At 40.3% G+C, this 19,451-nt stretch overlaps 1 protein-coding gene across 2 annotated transcripts in view; it reads left to right on the top strand.

Moving 5' to 3' along the window:
• MTBP (MDM2 binding protein) overlaps window positions 1-18,029 on the top strand; it is a 68,601-nt gene extending 50,572 nt beyond the window's left edge. Inside the window, exons 17-22 of one of the 2 annotated variants that reach the window (XM_058668516.1) lie at window positions 1,407-1,502; window positions 7,186-7,452; window positions 9,370-9,619; window positions 10,463-10,576; window positions 16,733-16,798; window positions 17,370-18,029. In XM_058668516.1, the coding sequence (XP_058524499.1) occupies window positions 1,407-1,502; window positions 7,186-7,452; window positions 9,370-9,619; window positions 10,463-10,576; window positions 16,733-16,798; window positions 17,370-17,408 (832 nt within the window). In that variant the 3' untranslated portion in view covers window positions 17,409-18,029. The remainder of the gene's footprint in view (window positions 1-1,406; window positions 1,503-7,185; window positions 7,453-9,369; window positions 9,620-10,462; window positions 10,577-16,732; window positions 16,799-17,369) is intronic. The other variant, XM_058668515.1, reaches the window with a different exon arrangement.
• Window positions 18,030-19,451: the final 1,422 nt, after the last annotated feature.

Below are 19,451 nucleotides of genomic sequence, written 5' to 3'. Positions count from 1 at the left end.
CTCATTATCCTATTTTCTGTTTTTTATAGCTTTTCCATTATTTTGAAAACCTTCCAAAGAACCTTTAAATTGTGAAACACTTAGATCATTTTTATAAAGCTTGTTTTGAATGACACTATGGTAAATATCAATTTTTAAAGTTCAGATTTGAAAGGATTTATTTGACAGTACTTATATCTCAAAAGTATTATTAGAGTGCTGTTGCATTCATGTACATATTTGCCAGATAGGTAGAAGGCAACTTTAGAAGCGCAAAGTGGCCTAATAATACCAGGTCTTAATGATTTAATGGTCATAACGACATCCAAATTATGGAATTTTGAAGTACTTTGCCGTCTCTCACAGCTTTGGGAGATGAATAACCTTTTTTTTTTTTTTTTTTTTGTGGGAATCAAAACAGGGAAGCATCATCCAGACTGTGATCTGTCTGGGCTGTTGGGTTGCAGTCAATTCAGGTGCTGAAGCATCAATGAGCAGGGTCAGATGGGCTTGTGGAACTGAATTATTCAGTTATGTAGATTGTATTTTTTTGGCTGGAGTGCCTCTCTAGGTGCAATGTCCGGGAAATATGGTTAATTCTTTATGTAGTTTCCAAGTGATTTTTTCAGGAAAATTGCATGCTGTGGTGTGAGTGAAGAAGTGCACCATCACCAGCCGTGTCACCTGCTAACCTCAGTGCTGCAGGGTGAGCAGCCGGAACCAGCATGCTCTCACAAGGGGTCACACAGTGCTGTGTCCAGGGAAGCAAAGGGCAAGGATGACCCCTGTGATAAAATACGTGCTGACCAAATATGTATTTATTGAAATGTTTCTTTTAGCAAAAAGCAGTTGTAAGTGAAATTAAACCAGAACAAGTAACATTACTGAGAGAAATTAAATACTTTGAGTCGTATATTATGAAATGAGTAGGTCTAACATACCTCTTGATTGAAAACTCATTTCATAAGAATAGCTGGAGTCAGCAGTTAGCGTCTCGGTGAATTTAGGAGGCCCGCATGTGCAGGCCAAGGAAGATGCGGTCCCCACCTGTGCTGCGGCAGGAAGGAAATACTTCTGTTGTTACCAAACAGTCAAGGTCACTTGAATCCTTTGCCAAGAAAGATTCATCTTAATTGTTTTGGAAATAACGTTTTTGAGATTCCATGAGAGATCGTTTTCCATCCATTATGTATCCATTCCCAAGAACAGCTTTGTGTGCTAACCAGCGTCCTCAAAGCCGAGGTACAGGCAAGGGGCTTGACAGAGCCACAGGCCTGACCTTCCTCTTTCCAAATTCCACCTCCAGGAACACCTCACCTTTCATCCCATGCAAAACTCAATTGTAAAAGTAAGAGATACACATTGGAAAACACTTTACATTTGCCATTAAGTAAATGTTAAATAAAAATGATTGTTTTTTTCTTCAGGGAGAAGACTTTTATCTTAACACCAGAACTGAGTCCGAGGAAACTTCAGGCCTTGCCATTTGAAAAAGCCTCAGCATGTCATTATCATGGACTTGAGTAAGTTTTTTCTAAGCCTTACTCAGTGCAGATGATGTAACTTCTGAGTGATCGTAATAAAATGGTAAAAATTGAGGTAGAATTTTTTTATTCATTCTATCAAAAGGTGAAACCACAAAAAGAAAGAATGATAGGTTTGTCTAGTTTTAAAATAGTCAATAGTCAACAATAACAAGATTCATAGTTCAAGGTTAATTTGGAGAAATTATTTTTAACATAAATGAGAAGGTACATTTTTTTTATAATTAAAAGATACTTATAAGCCCAGTGCGGTAGCCTAGCGGCTACAGTCCTTGCCTATCCCACACTGGAATCCTTATGGGCATTGATTCTAATCCCAGCAGCCCTGATTCCCATCCAGCTCCCTGCTTGGGGCCTGGGAAAGCAGTCGAAGACAGCCCAAAACTTTGGGACCCTGCACCCATGTGGGATACCCGGAAGAAGCTCCTGGCTCCTGGCTCCTGGTTTGGGATTGGTGGCCGACTGCAGGATGTAGACAGAAGGAACCTGCAGCAGGAGCCCAGCCCATGAGCAGGCCAGGCGTTTTCTTCTTGAGGTGTTCAGAGGGATGGCAAGTGGGCAAAACTTAGGTAGGTTTCACTGGCATTTCAATCTTGGAAGCCCTTGCTCTGTCGGGGCTGGGTGGTCCCCCAGGAATACAGAGGGTGGGTAGAGGAGCAGGACCACGCAGGGCAGGGACCACAGAGTCCCTCGGGGACTGGTCTGTCTGCTGTCTGGGAGTTGTAACGGCCGAGACTTGGGTCCCTGCTCCTCAGGCAAGACAGTGTCGTGCAATGAGTCTTTTCTGACAGAAGTCCTCTAATGTGAATGCCAGCGTTCCCCTGAGAGCTTGACATTATTTTGTGAACAACAGCTAGGCAATTCAGAGATAATTTCTGAATTATAAGAAGATAAGAAATGCCATTACTTCCAGATTTTTATTTCCGATATTTGACAAAAAGACTTGTTGTTGGAGAGGATTCTTGTCCTCCCTTTAACATCAAAAGGCTAGGGATATTTCCCAGGTAGTTTTAAATTTAGCTAAACCTTTTATTTAAATGATTTCTATCTTTAGCTGTATTTTGTGGATTAATTATAAAAGTGTGGATACTAGATTCGCCATAATCAAGTTCAGGTGGAGCTTCTTGTATAGAAAAACTTGACTGTTGGGATATTTTTCTCTCTCCTTTTGGATTTTGTTCAAGCCATAGCATTAACCATTGTTGAAAAGTTCATGATGAACTCGGCAACTTGTTACACTGTGTAACTACAGCCCCTGTTTTCTGAAACAGCTCTTTGATTGCTTTGCTTCCAGCTTTCCCAACTGCTGTGTGTCCCATGCTTTGGATGTAATTTTGTCAGTATTATAAAATATTATGAACTCTTCTGCAAGTAGTGTGGACTTGGTTTTTCTCTTAATTTGAATTTTTTAATATTTTCTCTCATGTTTTAAAATCTGGTTCAACTTCTGTCTTATATGCTATAAAGCAATACCTCCCCCATTTTGTTTGGTAAGAATTTTAATTTTCTGAACTCTGAAAAGAACCTAATTAGCATTTTAGGCATTTGCATGAAACTTGCATATGATAGCATCAGTAAATGGTGTTATTATTATGACAAAAAATAATGGTCACAGCTGAGTAAATATCCTAGAATTATCTTTTTCTTTACTAAATGACCAAAATATTCCCCTGGGCATCCATGTTTTCACCCCATTTGCCCTATAAACTCACGGAAGTTTCATTTAAATAAAACAATTTACAATAATTCTATTTTAACTGCTGACTCAGATACTCACCATATAATCAATCACATTCGAGGTCACTAAAATACTTTGGCTTTCTCTATTCTATCTCATTTTCCTGCTTGCTTTTTTTTTTTTTATTTGTTGCTTTCCATTTACTATGGAAAATTTTGTGGTACACATAAATATGTAGCATTTACAGAGGATGTATTCTTCCTGATGATTTATTAATCATTCAGGCGTAAGTGAGCGCTGTTTCCTGATGGGCCTAAACATAAGATGCAGAGGCCTTTATTACTTCTTACACCTCCCATGTTACAAAGCTCCCGTTCCTCACCCCGAGTACACCTCTTCACTGCCTACCTCCAGAAACACACGAGCACTCAGATCTCACTGGGACTCACTTCAGACAAACAAAACTATGAACGTGTGCTCACTGAGACTGGAGTAACAACACGGTAGGTGGTGAGGACCGTGGATCCGGAAGCGTGTTTTCCAAGACAGTGCACGTGGCCGAGTGTGGTACGCAAGGGCCTTTGTGTGTTGAACACAGCTTATGGAGTTGGAACAAACTTCAGAAGGAACGCTCATGCGTGTACAGAACTCCTCTTGTGTCGCTGTGGGTCTTTACAAGCCATGGACACCGTAAAGGAATGTTTGGAAACAAATATGTTCACGTATGAATCAGTGTTTCTTAAGGCAAAAAATGAAATATGCCAACCACTGTCGTTTTTTTCACTTTTCTATCCTAACCCGAAGTAGAAAATCATTGATTGTAAGTAATATTCTTTCCTTAAACAAAAAATGAAATTCTGCTTTCATACTGTGATGATGATTCCACCACACCAGCATCTATTGCTTTGAAATTTCTTGCATCCGTTTCAGGAGATGGGGTGCTTTTTCCTGCCTTCTCTGGCATTGCCCTGATGTGTGAGACAGCACTTGGCCTGTTTCGTAGTTACAAAACAAAGTAGCTTCCTCATCTGAGTGATGTTTCCCTTCTTAGGACCCATAAAACATTTACTTCGTGTTTCCTAACAAAATATGTCATTGCCGTCATTCATGTCACAATATTTACTTTGCTCAAGGACAAATACACAGTAACCCCTTCATTTGGTTTCCTTTTTAATTTATGAAGTAACTTTTCTAACAGCAAATTGTAGCATAATCATTGTAAATACATTTTAAATGGCAATTATAGTAAACATGCGCAGCAAAGATAATTCAGATGAAAGGATGACACGAACAGCTGTCAGCAAGAGACGGTCAAACTGGAAGCAAAAGCCTGCATTTTAGAAATAAAACCCTAGAGGAGGAAAAAATATTCACTTTAGAATCAAATATGCATATTTTCTCTCAGCAGTGTCATATATGCAGGCTAAGCAAGCACGGGACTTTTTGTTTAAACCTACAGTCTTCCAGAGAAGACTTGGTTGCTAACTTTACTGTAGCTTCGACATGACCACCAGTGGGTACTTCCCCTGGGCCCAGGTGTCTCACACAGACAGAACTGTTCAGTTAAATAGGCGACTTCTTCAGCACCAGGTGTTTCTCAGAGACATGCAGACAACTTTTTTTTTTCAGCTGTATATATTTGAAGTGTACGACATGGCATCTTAATATCCATTTTAAAAAATGATTAGTCAAGTAAATTAAGATATCCATCATCTCACACAGTCACCTCTTTTTGTCTGGTGGATGTATCCCAAAGTCGTCTTTCCTGGCAACCTTGCCAACTGCAACACAACGTTATTAGCCAGGTCGTTGAGTGGTGCATTAGCTTCTCATCTTACATAACCATAATTTTGTATCCCATGACTGACATCGCTCACCTGATTGGTAACCACTGCTCCACTCCATGTTTTATGTAGTTAGTGTTAAAGACAATCTACTTTGGGTGTTTCAAAATGTCCCTGATTATGTCTTCCTCAAATCAAGTAAATCAGAGACTGTGGCTGGGCATGTAGTCTGTCTGTCTTGCTCTCTTTAAGATCTATTTTTATTGGAAAGTCAGATACATAGAGAGGAGGAGAGACAGAGAGGAAGATCTTTTGTCCGATGATTCACTCTCCAAGCAGCCACATCAACTAGAGCTGAGCCAATCCAAAGCCAGGAGCCAGGGGCTTCTTTTGGGTCTCCCACACGGATGCGGGGGTCCCAAGGTTTTGGTCCATCCTCAGCTGCTTTCCCAGGCCCCAAGCAGGGAGAAGGATGGGAAGTGGGGCTTCCGGGACATGAACCAGCACCCGTATGGGATCCCGGCGCGTGCAAGGCGAGGACTTTAGCTACTAGGCTACCGCATGTAGTATTTCTTAAAAGCTCTCAGGAGGTGCTCATGTTCAGTGAGATGCTGACCACTGAGTAGGATGATGCTTTGCATAAGAGATAGTATTCTAAAATGGCTGCTGAGTTCTGGCTTATGCTACCTTATTGCCAGCATATGATGAGATTTTTTTGTGGTAGAAAATAAACCTAACACTTATGATTATGGAGGTAGCTTCATCTATTAGTGACTGCTTTGCTCCTGCGTTCCCAGCGCTTGCTCTAGGTGCTTATTGCTACCCACATTTCCCACAATCTTTCTTTCAGATAAGCAGTTTAAGTGTCAGCTCGTAAATAAGGCAGTATGGCACAGGTAAAGTTAAGTAGTTTGACCGAGTTCACATAATAATAAGTAGCTGAACAAGGAACTCACATCCAGGTTTCTGGCTTCTTGCTTTATATTGTTTTACAAGAAAAAGATAAAATTCTTAAAATCTGTCAGGAAATCTAATATTTGGATAATAATACAGTGCTTGGAGTTGAACTTCAAAAATTTGATTTTAGGGAACATCTAGGACAAATAAAAGCCCAGCGCAATGGTGCAGTGGCTAAATCCTTGCCTTGCACGTGCCAGGATCTCACATGCGTGCTGGTTTGTGTCCTGGCTGCTCCGCTTCCCAACCAGCTCCCTGCTTGTGGCCTGGGAAGGCAGTCAAGGACGGCCCAAGGTCTTGAGACCCTGCACAAACATGGTAAACCCGGAAGAAGCTCCTGCCTCCTGGCTTTAGATTGGCCCAGCTCTGACCATTGTAGCCACTTGGGGAGTGAACCAGCGGACAGATCTCTGTCTGTCCTCTGTAAATCTGCCTTTCCAATAGAAATAAATAAATCTTAAAAATAAAAAGAGACATATAGAAATGTTTGAATTTCAATTTCTTCAGTCTTGCCTTCACGTGTGTAGACATTAGTATTTTCTTCACGCACCTGCAGATGGAGGAAGTGCAGCGCTCGGCAAGGTCGCACGTCTCACGGAGCATTTTTCTGATGTGCTTGTTTTCTGATGTGTTTGTTGTTCTTCCTGACGTGGGATTTCCTATATTTGAGTCCAGAGGGACTCACTGAGCTCCTATTTCATTGATTGCCTGAATCAGACTTGGCTGGGAACCAAAAGCACCAAATGTTTGAAGGAAATCTTGTTCGTCAGTCAGTATGATGGAGAGGAAGCTTCAAAGAAGTGTTCCGAGCTGTGTGCTGAGGCAGTCGACAAGGCCTTATACCCTTCTAATCTTCGTGTCGAAAATAAACTTGCCCTTTCCAAGAGAAGTCAATGTTTCACAGTGTGCTGTAGCAGCCATGCTGCGAAATCAGAGGTCGGAGAGTTTGAAAAAGCATTAAAACAGCAGCTGTATTAGTTTGAAAATAAGCCACAGGATTAACTTAATCTGTTACCCAGAAACAAGTCAAAGCGAAAGCAGATGCTGCTTACGCTTGCCGTGCAGCCAAGGAGGAAACAGCTGATCTTGTGGGAGCAGTAGGCCATTCACTCAGCCTCTAACAATTGTTGGAAAGTTAAGCAAAACTTGTTTAAGGTAGATGTCTTGCTGTTTCTTAACTGAAACGGGGAAAGCCTGTTGCTCTCGTGGACACTTTTGTTAAATGATCTTTCTCTCATCTCAGGTATTGCTTGGATGACCGAAAAGCTTTAGAAAGAGATGGAGGATTTTCGGAACTGCAGTCCCGTCTTATTCGTTACGAGACTCAAACGACCTGCACCCGAGAAAGCTTGCCAGTGCCTGCTGTGCTGAGCCCTCTTCCGTCTCCTGCCGTTCTGTCGGAGTCTGGAAGTGTCCCTGACGGAGAAGCTTTGCAAAGTGAGCTTCGAACTGAAGCCTCCCGACTGAAGCGGAGGTCTAAGGATGTGAATTGCCTTGCTCCCCCCAAAAGGTGAGAGATGACGTGCACCCAACCGGTGTTCTCACAGAGTTCTAGGCTTCTTTTCTTTTAGTCTTTCACATTTTTCAGTTGCTCCCTGAATTCGTTTTATATTCCTCCCTGCTAGGAAATATTTTTCGCTAAGCAGTTAGTGGTTTTGCTTATACCTTATAAAAATAAATGACTTAGCAAAAAAAGTTTCCTACTGTTTATGTTGATATGTGGAGTCTTAATGCACAATGGATTGTGAATTTTTTTTTAAGACTTACTTATTTGTATTGGAAAGTCAGATAAACAGAGAGGAAAATCTTCCGTCTGTTAATTCACTCCCCAAATGCCCAGAACAGCTACAGCTGAGCCAATCTGCTCTCCCACACCGGTGCAGGGTCCCAAGGCTTTGGACCGTCCTTGACTGCTTTCACAAGCCACAGACAGGGAGCTGGATGGGAAGCGGGGCTTCCGGGACATGAACCAACGCCCATCCAGGATCCCCAAGCATGCAAGACAAAGAAATTAGCTACTAGGGCCACATGCTGGGCACTGGATTGTGAAGTTTTTTAGCCATGAAAATACTGGAGAGTTCTCCCAAACCATGAAGCCACCCAACCACCCTGTTGCAGATGGTGTTCAGAGATGAGAATTCTGGTAGCTTCTCTTCCTGACTGACCTGCCTGTTTCTGCTCACTTTGCTGCCAAAGGGCGTTCCATGAAGCACCATTTTCAAAACATTCATCACATACAAGTTACAGCATTAATTCTGTAAAATGTGACATGAGCAAAACTGCCACTCTTTTTGCTCACTATATGAAGTGTCCAAATACTTGTTCAGAAATTAGAAGTTTGTATAACTAATACTCATTTTGATTGAATTTATATATCTTTAGAATGTTGGTCATATTTAGGTCTTTGGCATTTAAAGCAAAATTAAATTCTTATGTATTTAAATATTTCAAAAACTATGTAATAAGTAACAAATTTTCAGATCTTTTGTGAACAGTTAAAAATGTTAGAAATTTTTTTCCCCTGATGTGGGAGACCTAAATAATTTTGATAATGATTTCATAAATTTTATACCTATACGTTATTTCTCTACCTATACAGTTAAAATGCAAATCCATTCACATTTGCAAAACATTTTTCTAAATTCTACTTTTTAGTTCTGACCTGTGACTAATAAAAGAGATGTGTTGAGGAAAATAAATTGCACTTGTAGTTTTTTGCTTAGCAGAAATGAACATTAAAGCCTGTAGTCTTGAAAGGGAAAATTTTGGTTCCTGACTGAAGAACATGTGATTAGAAAAATTAAAACAAGACTTAGTGGGCCCGGCATGGTAGCCTAATGGCTAAAGTTCTTGCCTTGCATGTGCCTGGATCCCATATGGGAGACAGTTGGAATCCCAGCTGCTCTACTTCCCAAACAGCTTGCACCTGTGGGCAGTGGAGGGTGGCTCAAAGCCTTGGGAGCCTGCACCTGTGTGCGTTACCAGCCAGAGGCTCCTGGCTTCTGCCTTTGGACTGGCTCAACTCCTGCTGTTTGTGGCCACTAGAGGGCGTGAATCACCAGATGGAGGAATTTTGTCTCGTCTCTGTAAATTTGCTTTTCCAGTAAAAAGAAATAAATCTTTAAATTAAAAAAAAAATCCAAGAGTTGGGTTATAGTTTTAATTGTATTTTACGTTGTTTACTTTGCACAGGAAATTCCATAAGTAGAATAAGTTGTGGTTTCTTACAGTTAACAGAATTAAGTAGTTAGCAGATAAAATGATAGGGGCAACTTTATAATATGATGTGAAATGCTTACTTAAGGCAATAGATGCAGGCAATTTTATTTACTTTTCTTGAATGACTGTTTGAATGATTAATGTTCGAGGCAGGAAAAGAGTTTCATTATTTCTTCACTTATATTCTTGACTTTTTCTTCTACTGCAGACTCATGAAATGTGAAAGTTCAGATTCCCTTCACTCCCAGACAAGTGGCAGTAGCAATCCTCATCCTCACGTGGCCCCGTCTGGAAAGCCACAGGCTAAGCGGCCCTTAACAGCCGCTTATCCGTTGGTTCCAGTTCCTGACTCTGAAATTCCAAAAGTCACTGCAAAGGCCAGTTCTGATCTAAAAAGTGTGCGTGAATCAAAATCATCAAGACAAAACAAGGAATCAAGATCACAGAAACATACAAGGGTAATGATTCATTGTCTGTTTTTCATAGCTCTACATGGAAAACATTCCTTGATTTTGAAATGTATGTACAAAGTATAAAGTATGAAAATTCGTTACTTGAAAAGAATTCAGTGCATGAAGGAGGAAGGTAGATGACTGAGGGTATAAGTGAAAAAGAATTAGACATAAGTTGTCTGTGAGGCTGACTGATATCTCTGTCAACACAAACCTATGTTACAATCCCTCTGGAAACTTAGAAATATATACCTGGTGTAACTTTATCCTCAGATTTCAATGTGGAACACGATTAGAATCCTTCTTAAGATACTCCAGTTATTTTCTTGCTAGCATATAAATCCTGTGACACTTGTAACCATGTCACTCTTACCAATTTTCTTTTGCTTTCAATTGTTTTGTCTTAATGATTTACTTATAGGGATCAATGTGGTTGGGCAGCAGGCTAATACTTTGCCCTGTGGTGGCGCATCTGTGAGCCCTGGTTGGTGTCCCAGCTGCTCAACTTCCAATCCAACCCTCCGTTTATGACCCAGGAAATCAGCTCCAGACCTTATGACCCCACACACACATGGGAGAACCAGAAGAGTCTTCTGGCTCCTGGTTTTGAATTGGCTCAGTTCCGATAATTATGGCTATTTGCGAAGTGAACCAGTGGATGGAAGACCTTCTCTGTCTCACCTTCTCTCTGTAAAATTTGCCTTTCAAATAAAAAAAAATCTTAAAAAATGATTTGCTTGTATGTAGTACAACTAAATGATGTGTAGTACACAAAACTAAATTCCTAAGGTGAAATAGTGTATTTACTGCTCCCAGTAAATATTCATCCAGTGTTATGTTCTGTCCTAGATTCTGAAAGAAGTGGTTACTGAAACCCTGAAGAAGCACAGCATCACTGAGGCTCATGAATGTTTCCCTGCGTGCAGCCAGCGCCTCTTTGAAATCTCTAAATTCTACCTTAAGGTGGGTGCGGTGTTGTCTCTTAGTGGCAAAATTTAGTTCCTGTTCTAATGTGCCTGTTTGTATACAACTATTTAAATGAGGATTTTTCGCACTGATTACTTAGAGCTCGTTACCAGGTGTTTTAAGATGGGACATGAAATCAAAGCAGTTTACATTTTCTTTGAGTTCATCCATATAGGAAAAGCTGCATTTTTACTGGTGTCAGTATTTCCTCAACAAATCTTAGGTTGAAGCTTCAAACAGTAGTTAATAATTAGTTAATAATAGTGGTTTATTATAGTACATAGTCAAAATGCTGGTGAATTGAACATAAGAACAACCATTTTATCACTTTTGGATTGCTTATCAGTTAATTGTAAGACATTGGGCAGATTAGGTGTTAAGTCATTTGTCCATTCCTGGTGAAAATTGTGAAGTGACCATATGCATTCAGTTTCCTTATATTTATGATGATTATTTTTTTTAAAAGATTTATTCATTTTATTACAGCCAGATATACACAGAGGAGGAGAGACAGAGAGGAAGATCCTCCGTCCGATGATTCACTCCCCAAGTGAGCCGCAACAGGCCGGTGCGTGCCGATCCGAAGCTGGGAACCCGGAACCTCCCCCGGGTCTCCCACGAGGGTGCAGGGTCCCAATGCATTGGGCCGTCCTCAACTGCTTTCCCAGGCCCAAAGCCGGGAGCTGGATGGGAAGTGGAGCTGCCGGGACCAGAACCGGCGCCCATATGGGATCCCGGGGCTTTCAAGGCGAGGACTTTAGCCGCTAGGCCACGCCGCCGGGCCCGATTATTATTTTTTAATTCTTTACTTTTCGTGACATAGTTCCTTAGGCTCCACCCTCTCCTCGCTATCCCAGCCAACACTGCTTTCCCCTTGTATTGTAATAATACTTTAGTCCCTCAACAACAGCCCCAAGTCCATTGTTCTGCTGCTTAAGTGAGTTCTGACATTGTAAGTATAGTGAATGGTTTAAAGTCCAACATTCTAGTGTCAAGATATATTTATTTATTTATTTATTTATTTTTATTCATTGATTACATTGTATTATGTGATACAGTTTCATTGGAACTGGGAATCACCCCACCCCTCCCCCGCCCTCCCCCCATGTGGAATGTTCCACCTTGTTGCATATCCACTGATCAAGTACAGTTGAGAGTCCCTCTTTGCAAGCATAAACTAAACATAGAGTCCAACATCTTATAGTCCAATCTAGTTCCTCAGCTTCCTGGGGAGACCCTGTCCGGTCCGAGGGCAGAACCATCAGATTATCAACCCGATCAATTAAAGGCTCCAACGTACCCTCAGCAACAATTAACTTCGTTGTGTAACTAATAGTTATAGTATTGAGTAACCAGTATGTTAAAAACAATTGCAATTTCTTAACCGTCTTCTGTGATCACCTCATTGTCAATTCAGTTTTAGTTTATATACAACATATAACATAATATACATAAAATAACATGTTTTACATAACATCATATCCTCTTAAATTAACGCAAACATGTGGTATCTGACCTTTTGGGATTGGCTCATTTCCCTTAGCATTATGGTTTCCAGCTTGGCCCATTTGGCCACAAAGAACTGCATTTTGTTCTTTTTAATAGCTGAGTAATATTCCATGGAGTAGATGAACCATAGCTTTCTTATCCAGTCTTCTGCTGATGGGCATTTTGGTTGCTTCCATGTTTTTGCAATTACTGATTGTGCTGCTATGAGCATAGGGGTGCATGTTGACTTCTCATAAAACAGGTGTTTGGGGTATATTCCTAGGAGTGCTATTGCTGGATCATATGGTATGTTGATTTTGAGTTGTTTGAATGTTCTCCATACTGATTTCCATAGAGGCTGTACCAACCTGCAGCCCCACCAGCAGTGGAGTAGGGTTCCCTTTTCCCCACAACCTCGCCAACAAGTGTTGTTGGTGCTTTTATTCATGTGGGCCAGTCTTACTGGCGTTAGGTGGTACCTCATTGATGTTTTAATTTGGATTTCCCTTATTGCCAGGGAACTTGAGCATTTTTTCATATGTTTATTTGCTATTTGGCTTTGTTCTTTTGTGAAGTGTTTGCCCATTTCCCGTGCCCATTTCTTGAGTGACTTGTTTGTTTTGGTGTTTTGGTTGTTTTGTAGTTCTTTGTATATTCTGGAAATTAGCCCTCTATCACCTATGTCGTGCGCAAGATATATTTAACAGTTTCATTGGGAGCCCATCTTTTATTCAGAAGTAGATATGCATACTGCAGTCTATTCTAAAATATCTCAAAGAAAACAGTATTAAACAACAAAACACAGGCATAGTGGCAACTAAAAAGACATAACTGTATATATTGCTGAACAAAAAAATGTACATGGAAACATAGCAGAAGAGGATCAAAGAAGTTATAACCTTGATTCTTACCTTGTGTAGTACCGGAAGGGCCATGCCTCTGTGGCTAACAGTATTGTTAGGTGCTCAGGATTTGAAGGTGGTCAGGTGCAAGGTGCCAAATAAAAGAGAAATTGGAAGCTGACACATGGCTTTATTGGATAATCCTCTACCTTCAAGCACTGGCATCCTGTATGAGTGCCAGTTCACGCCACGGCTACTCCACTTCCCATCCAGCTCTCTTCTGGTGGCCTGGGAAAGCAGCAGGAGATCTCCCAAATCCTTGACGTCACACCCATGTGGAAGACCTGGAAGAAGCTCCTGGCTCCTGGCTGTGGATTGGCCTAGCTCCAACCATTGCAGCCATTCGAGACATGAAAAAATGAATTGAAAGTCTTTCCCATGTTTCTCCTTTCTATAAATCTGGATTTCCAATAAAATTAAATAGTTCTTATAAAAAGAAAATGGGGAAGTTAAATAAAGATCTTCAGAGAGAACTAGGGGACACTGAACTTGTTCTGCATGCCCCTTTCCGCTGATGGGCCTGGAAGGTCAGTTATACACAGTTCTTTTCCCCGTGCGTGAGCCAGTGCAGGAGATGCTCTGTAGAGGAACAGTTAGAAGCTGGCCACATGGCACACTGATGAGCAGCCACGGAAGTGCTGTAAGACTTTCGGTGTCTCTTTAAATGTGACGTCACAGCCGAGAAATAAGCTTTGAGGAAGATATTCTAAGACAAGTGATGGGTGCCAAAATAAAAGGGAAAAAGGAGAGCTCTGAAGGAACAGAAAGTTGATTAAAGCTTCATAAAACTGTAATTCTCTGACAACTAGATAGTTGCATCCATGACTAGAACAAGATGCTGTCCTTGTCCCCTGAAAATGCATAGAGCACAAAATCCAGAATATGAAATCAATGCAGTGGGAAGACTAAACAGGTTGAGATGAAAAATTCACCCACAATCTAGCCCAATGTCAGAAACACTCTGCACAAAATAAGAACATTAAAGAATTAATTCAGGAGATCCAATATGCTGATAGTAGAAGTTTCAAAAAAATACAAAACAGAGAAGATAAGAGTTTTGAAAATACAACAGAAACTTTCCTGGAACTGAAGATGCCAGGCACACTCTCCAGCCCAGGGAATGAAACATCTACAGCAAGCCACGTCTTGGTGGAATCATTGGCATAGAGCAGTTCCTGGAAGATTCCCTGGAGACAATGTGGTTTACATATAAAGTGTCAATACGTGGCATTGGACTTCTGCACAGGAGCATCATATCCTGGAAGACAGTGAAGAAATACATTCAAATCCTGGGCTGCAGGGCAGAACAGAGGGCATTCCTGAGTCCCCATGGCTGCGTACCAGAGCCCAGCAAGCCTGGCAACTGGAAGGAGATGCTTGAACCAACGAAGCAAACTGCTTAAAATCCTAGGGATTTTAGGTCCTGAAAACATTCCCTGTGCATGGGAGTCAATATTAAATGGTTCTGTAGGATCTATTGTAGCTGGTGTTGGACATTTTTTTTATTAACTGGTAGGTTCTGAAGATTATGTGATATTGGAGTAAAAAGATTTATGTGGATGACTTTGGGGTGCTGGTTCCACTGCAGGTACAGTCATGCATAGCAAGGAACCCAGGGGACCATTGCCAGAGGAGGAATGTAAGATTTCATATGAAAGTACTCGCCTTGATCCTGAAAAGAAAACTAACCAAGAGCAGTGGCAGCCATTGGAAAATATTAGGCATAGAAAACCAAACACAGCTCCCTGAAGACGTGGGCTCAACTGCAATAAAAGGCTGAAGTACAATAAGAGAGCTTTAAGCAAGTAAATAAGCTATGTTTTAGCTTTCTTCTTTTATTTTGGCATGAAAAAATACATTCACATTTTGAAGGAAAGAGGCTTTACTGAATATTCTAGATGCCATATCTAGAACTTAGATATGAGGATTCAGTGAAGACGCTGCTTTGAGACATTATGTGTCTAATACTTATCTCCTTTGAGTCATGCATCGAAGAATCTTCTGGAAGAAGTGCAGCAGAACAAGGAACAGGATGAAAAAGTAGAACAAAAACGAATCTGCAGTGAAGAAGGCGGGTCCTAACTGGGCCAGGCCTAGGGAGCCATTAGACCACATCACAGCAGGCTGTGGGAGAGACAGCTCAGGTTAGAAAAATAAAACTAAAAATAGAAGCAGGAAGCCGTGACTGAGAGATGACCCAGTATACTTGAGTACCTAAGAGAACTTTGCTGCACGTTTAATTTGTCTGTTGCTAGTATGGAAGGCCAAAGGGGTTCAGAATTACCTACACGGAGAACTAAGCAAATGAAAAACAAATAAATAAACAACAAATAAAAGGTAGCTTAACTACAAGACTAACAGAACATCGGATGTCAGAAAAATCATAGCCATAATACACTAGTTATAATTAGCTCAGTTATTTTCCTAATATAATGCAGGCACTATTTCCTAATCAGATATGATGGTGCAACTGTAATTGAGAGGAAGTGAAGAGAGGTGGGTGTTTGAGACCTGAATGCACAATTATTATCACAGATATCTGTAGTCATTGCTCGTGATAAGATCAGCATGTGCCGCGAGAGGGGTTGTTGGTGGAAACAGGAAGGTGGAAATAGGGGAACAGCCGAGAGAGCTGGAAATGCCTGTTAATGTGGAGCCTAACCGGAAAGGTCGCTGCAGACTGCCTGCAGACTGTTTTAAAATGTTGCAATCTAATTGAATATAACGTTTAAACTTAGTTTTTTTTTCTTTATCATCCCATGTGTAATGAAGTGAAATAAACAAAAAGACAGGACAGAAAGTTTTTTTATAAGTCAACCTAAAAGTGAATATAACGTTGGGGCTGACATTGTGGTACAGATCAAGCATCTCATTGGTGCCTGTTCCAGTCCCAGCTGCTCCACTTTCAGTTCAGCGCCTTTTTTTTTTAATTTATTTTTTTTAAATTTTTATTACAAAGTCAGATATACTGAGAGGAGGAGAGATAGAGAGGAAGTGGAGCTGCCAGGATTAGAACCAGCGGCCATATGGGATCAAGGCGAGGACCTTAGCCACTAGGCCACGCTGCCAAGCCCAGTTCAGCTCCTCTTTGAAACTCTGGCAGAGTAGCAGAAGATGGCCGAAGTACTGAGGCATTCACCACTCCCACCCCCACACCCGTGGGACCCAGATGGAGCTGGTGGCTCCTGGATTTGGCCTGGCCCAGTCCCAGCCATTGTGGCTCTTTGGGAAGTGAATCAGTGGATGGAAGATTTCTCTCTTCACCTCAATCCCCATTCTTCCCCCACTTCTCCCATTTCTCTTCCCGCTACCCTCCAAGGGAGAGCCCAGGCTTGGATTCCTAGCTCGGCTGGCCACGTTGCAGCCTGATGGACATTGGAGAGTGAGCTAGCAGAGGAGCACGCTCCCTTTCCGTTGCGGTCGGTCTCTGTGGCTCTCCAGGAAAAAGTTCAGAAACGCAGGCTGGAGATAAATTTCCCGAGTCACACAGCAGCAGTGGCTGCCATGTAGGGCACCAGGCTTGGTGGAGGTCCCAGCACTGCTGGGAGTGTGCGAGCTCGTACATTTATACATATGTGTATGTCTTTTGATGAGAACATGTTTATTTTTCAGGACAGTTAAATCTGTTACCTTGGATGTTGGGGATAGTATGTTCGTAATTGCATTGACACTTGTATAATGACTTAGGATAATGTCAAATTTCCTTAATGAGTTCTCTAATTTAATATGCAAATTACAGAATACTGTGTTTTATTATGTTTAGGATCTTAAAACCTCAAGGGGTTTACTTGAAGAAATGAAGAAAACTGCAAACAACAATGCTGTTCAGGTAAGTAAATTATTACCAGGAAGCTGCTTTCGGTCCGATTAGTGTTTTAGGTCGCAGGTGCTCTGCCGCTGCTGTTCACACAGTAATCATTAGCAAGTGGTCTTTCCAACCCTTACCCTATGAAAGCTCTTTTAGATACTTAATCGCAGACTTATTCCAGCAGAGTATTTAAGAGTGCTTAATAGGTTGCTCTGTTAACAAAAGAGTTTCTAAAATTATGTTGAGAGAAAAAGAAAAATACAAGTAATTCATTGAGCTGGAAAAAACGAATCCATTTTGATTAGATGCTGACAAAGTTCAGTTTCTTTTGAGTAACACTTTGAAGATGTATTTTCCTGTAGAAAGGAGCCAGAGTGATCACTTTGTCACATGAAAACAATACTGAACTCACATTGGAAGTGCAGCAAATTGTGTTACTTAGCAAATACAATGTGGTTTTCACTGCAAGGTTTAGCTATATTGTGTTTGATTTTAAACCTTTCTACCATACTCCTATGAAGTTGCTGCAGATTTATAATTACTTGTATTTGCACCAGGGATGCACAGTCGTCACCTGTCTTTTCTCTCCTAGGTAATTCAGTGGGTGTTGGAAAAGACAAGCAAGAAATGAGACAGGAGCATTGTTTTTAGGACAACTGTAAAATTTTACTAAGTCCTTTATTTCATAGTTTAAAAATTATACACAAATATTTAAAGAATGTTTCATGTCTAAGGATTTTCACAAATATTTTGTATTTATGTAGTTTTGACAATGCTTAGTTGTCATGTATTTTTAATTACATGCTTATTTTATACTTTTTACTGCAATTTTATTTTAAGGCTATTGTTTTTAAATTTTTGCTAATGATTATTTAATTAAATGGAAATATTCTTTACCTCTTAGATTGTTTCTTTGTTGTTAGCCCTTCTTAGATTTCTGAGTCTTAAGTCAGATATTGCCAGTTTTTCCTATGTGTTCCAACAGCATAGTTTATTGAAATACTCTGTTTAGAAATACTGTTTTTAAAAATTCAGTTCTTTTGTCCTATAGCTGCCACTGTAAGAGCTATAAATGCTTATTTTATTTAGAATTAAATATAATAAAGGACAAAAATTGTGAAAATATGACATAATGAAAATAATCGAATGTAGATTCCCAGAAAAATATGTTTTTCCCCATGGTATAAAATCTGGAAGATGCAGAAAACATGAAGAGTAGAAAAAAAAACTGACATACCCTCTCTGTAATAGTCAGACATTGTTAGTATTGGCAGTTTACATTGTGTGTGTTGGTCATTCATAGTCTGCTTTTGCAGTTAATAAAACAGAAGGACTCCCTTTCACTGCCATCAGTAGTTTCACTTTATGCAGTTTTAGTTAAAATAGAAAACGGGGAATTCCAGAAATAAGGGGGGTTCAGGTAGACAATATTTTGTTTAACAAAATCCTCAAAGCGCTGGAGTAGTGATGCTAGCATTTTAGCTATGCAAAACAAAACAAAACGGTCTTAAAGTGATTCCTGTAAGTAAAAGGGTGAAAGTTCTGCTCTTAATAAGGAAAGAAAAAAAAAAAAAACAACTCAGCTGACGCTGCTGACATCTATGGTAAGAAGGAATCTTCTAGCTGCATTTTAAGAAAGAAAAAGAATTTTTTTTAAATTTTGTATTGTACCTCAAACTGTAAAAGTTAAAGGCATAGCGCAAAAGTACTTAAGATGGAAAGATATTAAATTCTTCTCGGAATGTATAGGAAAGGAACCATTCTGTGTTATAGATAGACAGGCAGATTGTTATACTTTGGTACTGCATAAGATTTCAGTTATCCACTGGGTTTCTTGGAATACATACCCCATGGATGAGTGAGGACTAGTTGTATATCATTATGTTAGTAGTTGTACTCTGAAAGTGAACCGCAAATTAACACCCTGTTTTGATTGTAAAGATTCAGCTGTTTCCTGTAATTAAAACCTTAATGGATTTTTCTAATAAGTCACCTGATTATTTCCTTAAAGTAACTTAGTAGAATTTGTGTCTCATGGTTTTTCATTAACATTTCCAATTGTTTTCCTGAAAGATCAATATTTGAAGTTTCTGCTTTGAGATGCTTTTGCATGAGTTTTTCACTAATCCAGGAATCAATATTCAGATTCTAATAGCTCGACTAATATTTTTTTAAAAATCGTATGCCAGTCTTTTTTTTTTTTTTTTTAAGATTTATTTTTTATTGAAAAGTTAGAGTTATAGAGAGAAGAAGAGATAGAGAGATCTTCTGCCTGCTGCTTCACTCCCCAAGTGGCCACAACAGCCAGAGTTGAACCAATCTGAAGCCAAGAGCCAGTATCCTCTTCTGGGTCTCCCACACGGATGCAGGGTCCCAAGTCCCTGGGCCATCCTCAACTGCTTTCCCAGGCCACAAGCAGGGAGCTGGATGAGAAAGTGGCACCCATATGGGATGCTGGCACATTTAAGGCAGGGACTGTAGCGACTGGGCTGCCATTGCCAGTCCTGCCAGTAGGCTTTTTAAGTATAAATTCATCCAAATAGACTAATAAACATTTATATTGTAGGGGATAATAATTGAGCTTTGAGTATAATAGATAAGTACTGTCAGCTTGAAAATATATATAGCTGGGAACAGAGGAAGTGCTTAAAGGCAGTAATAGCTCACTTTTGGT

Source organism: Ochotona princeps, chromosome 9 (assembly GCF_030435755.1).
Source record: "Ochotona princeps isolate mOchPri1 chromosome 9, mOchPri1.hap1, whole genome shotgun sequence".
NCBI classification, from domain to species: domain Eukaryota; kingdom Metazoa; phylum Chordata; class Mammalia; order Lagomorpha; family Ochotonidae; genus Ochotona; species Ochotona princeps.
Note: the sequence above shows the minus strand (reverse complement) of the source record. Positions and strands in the feature narration are given on the sequence as shown.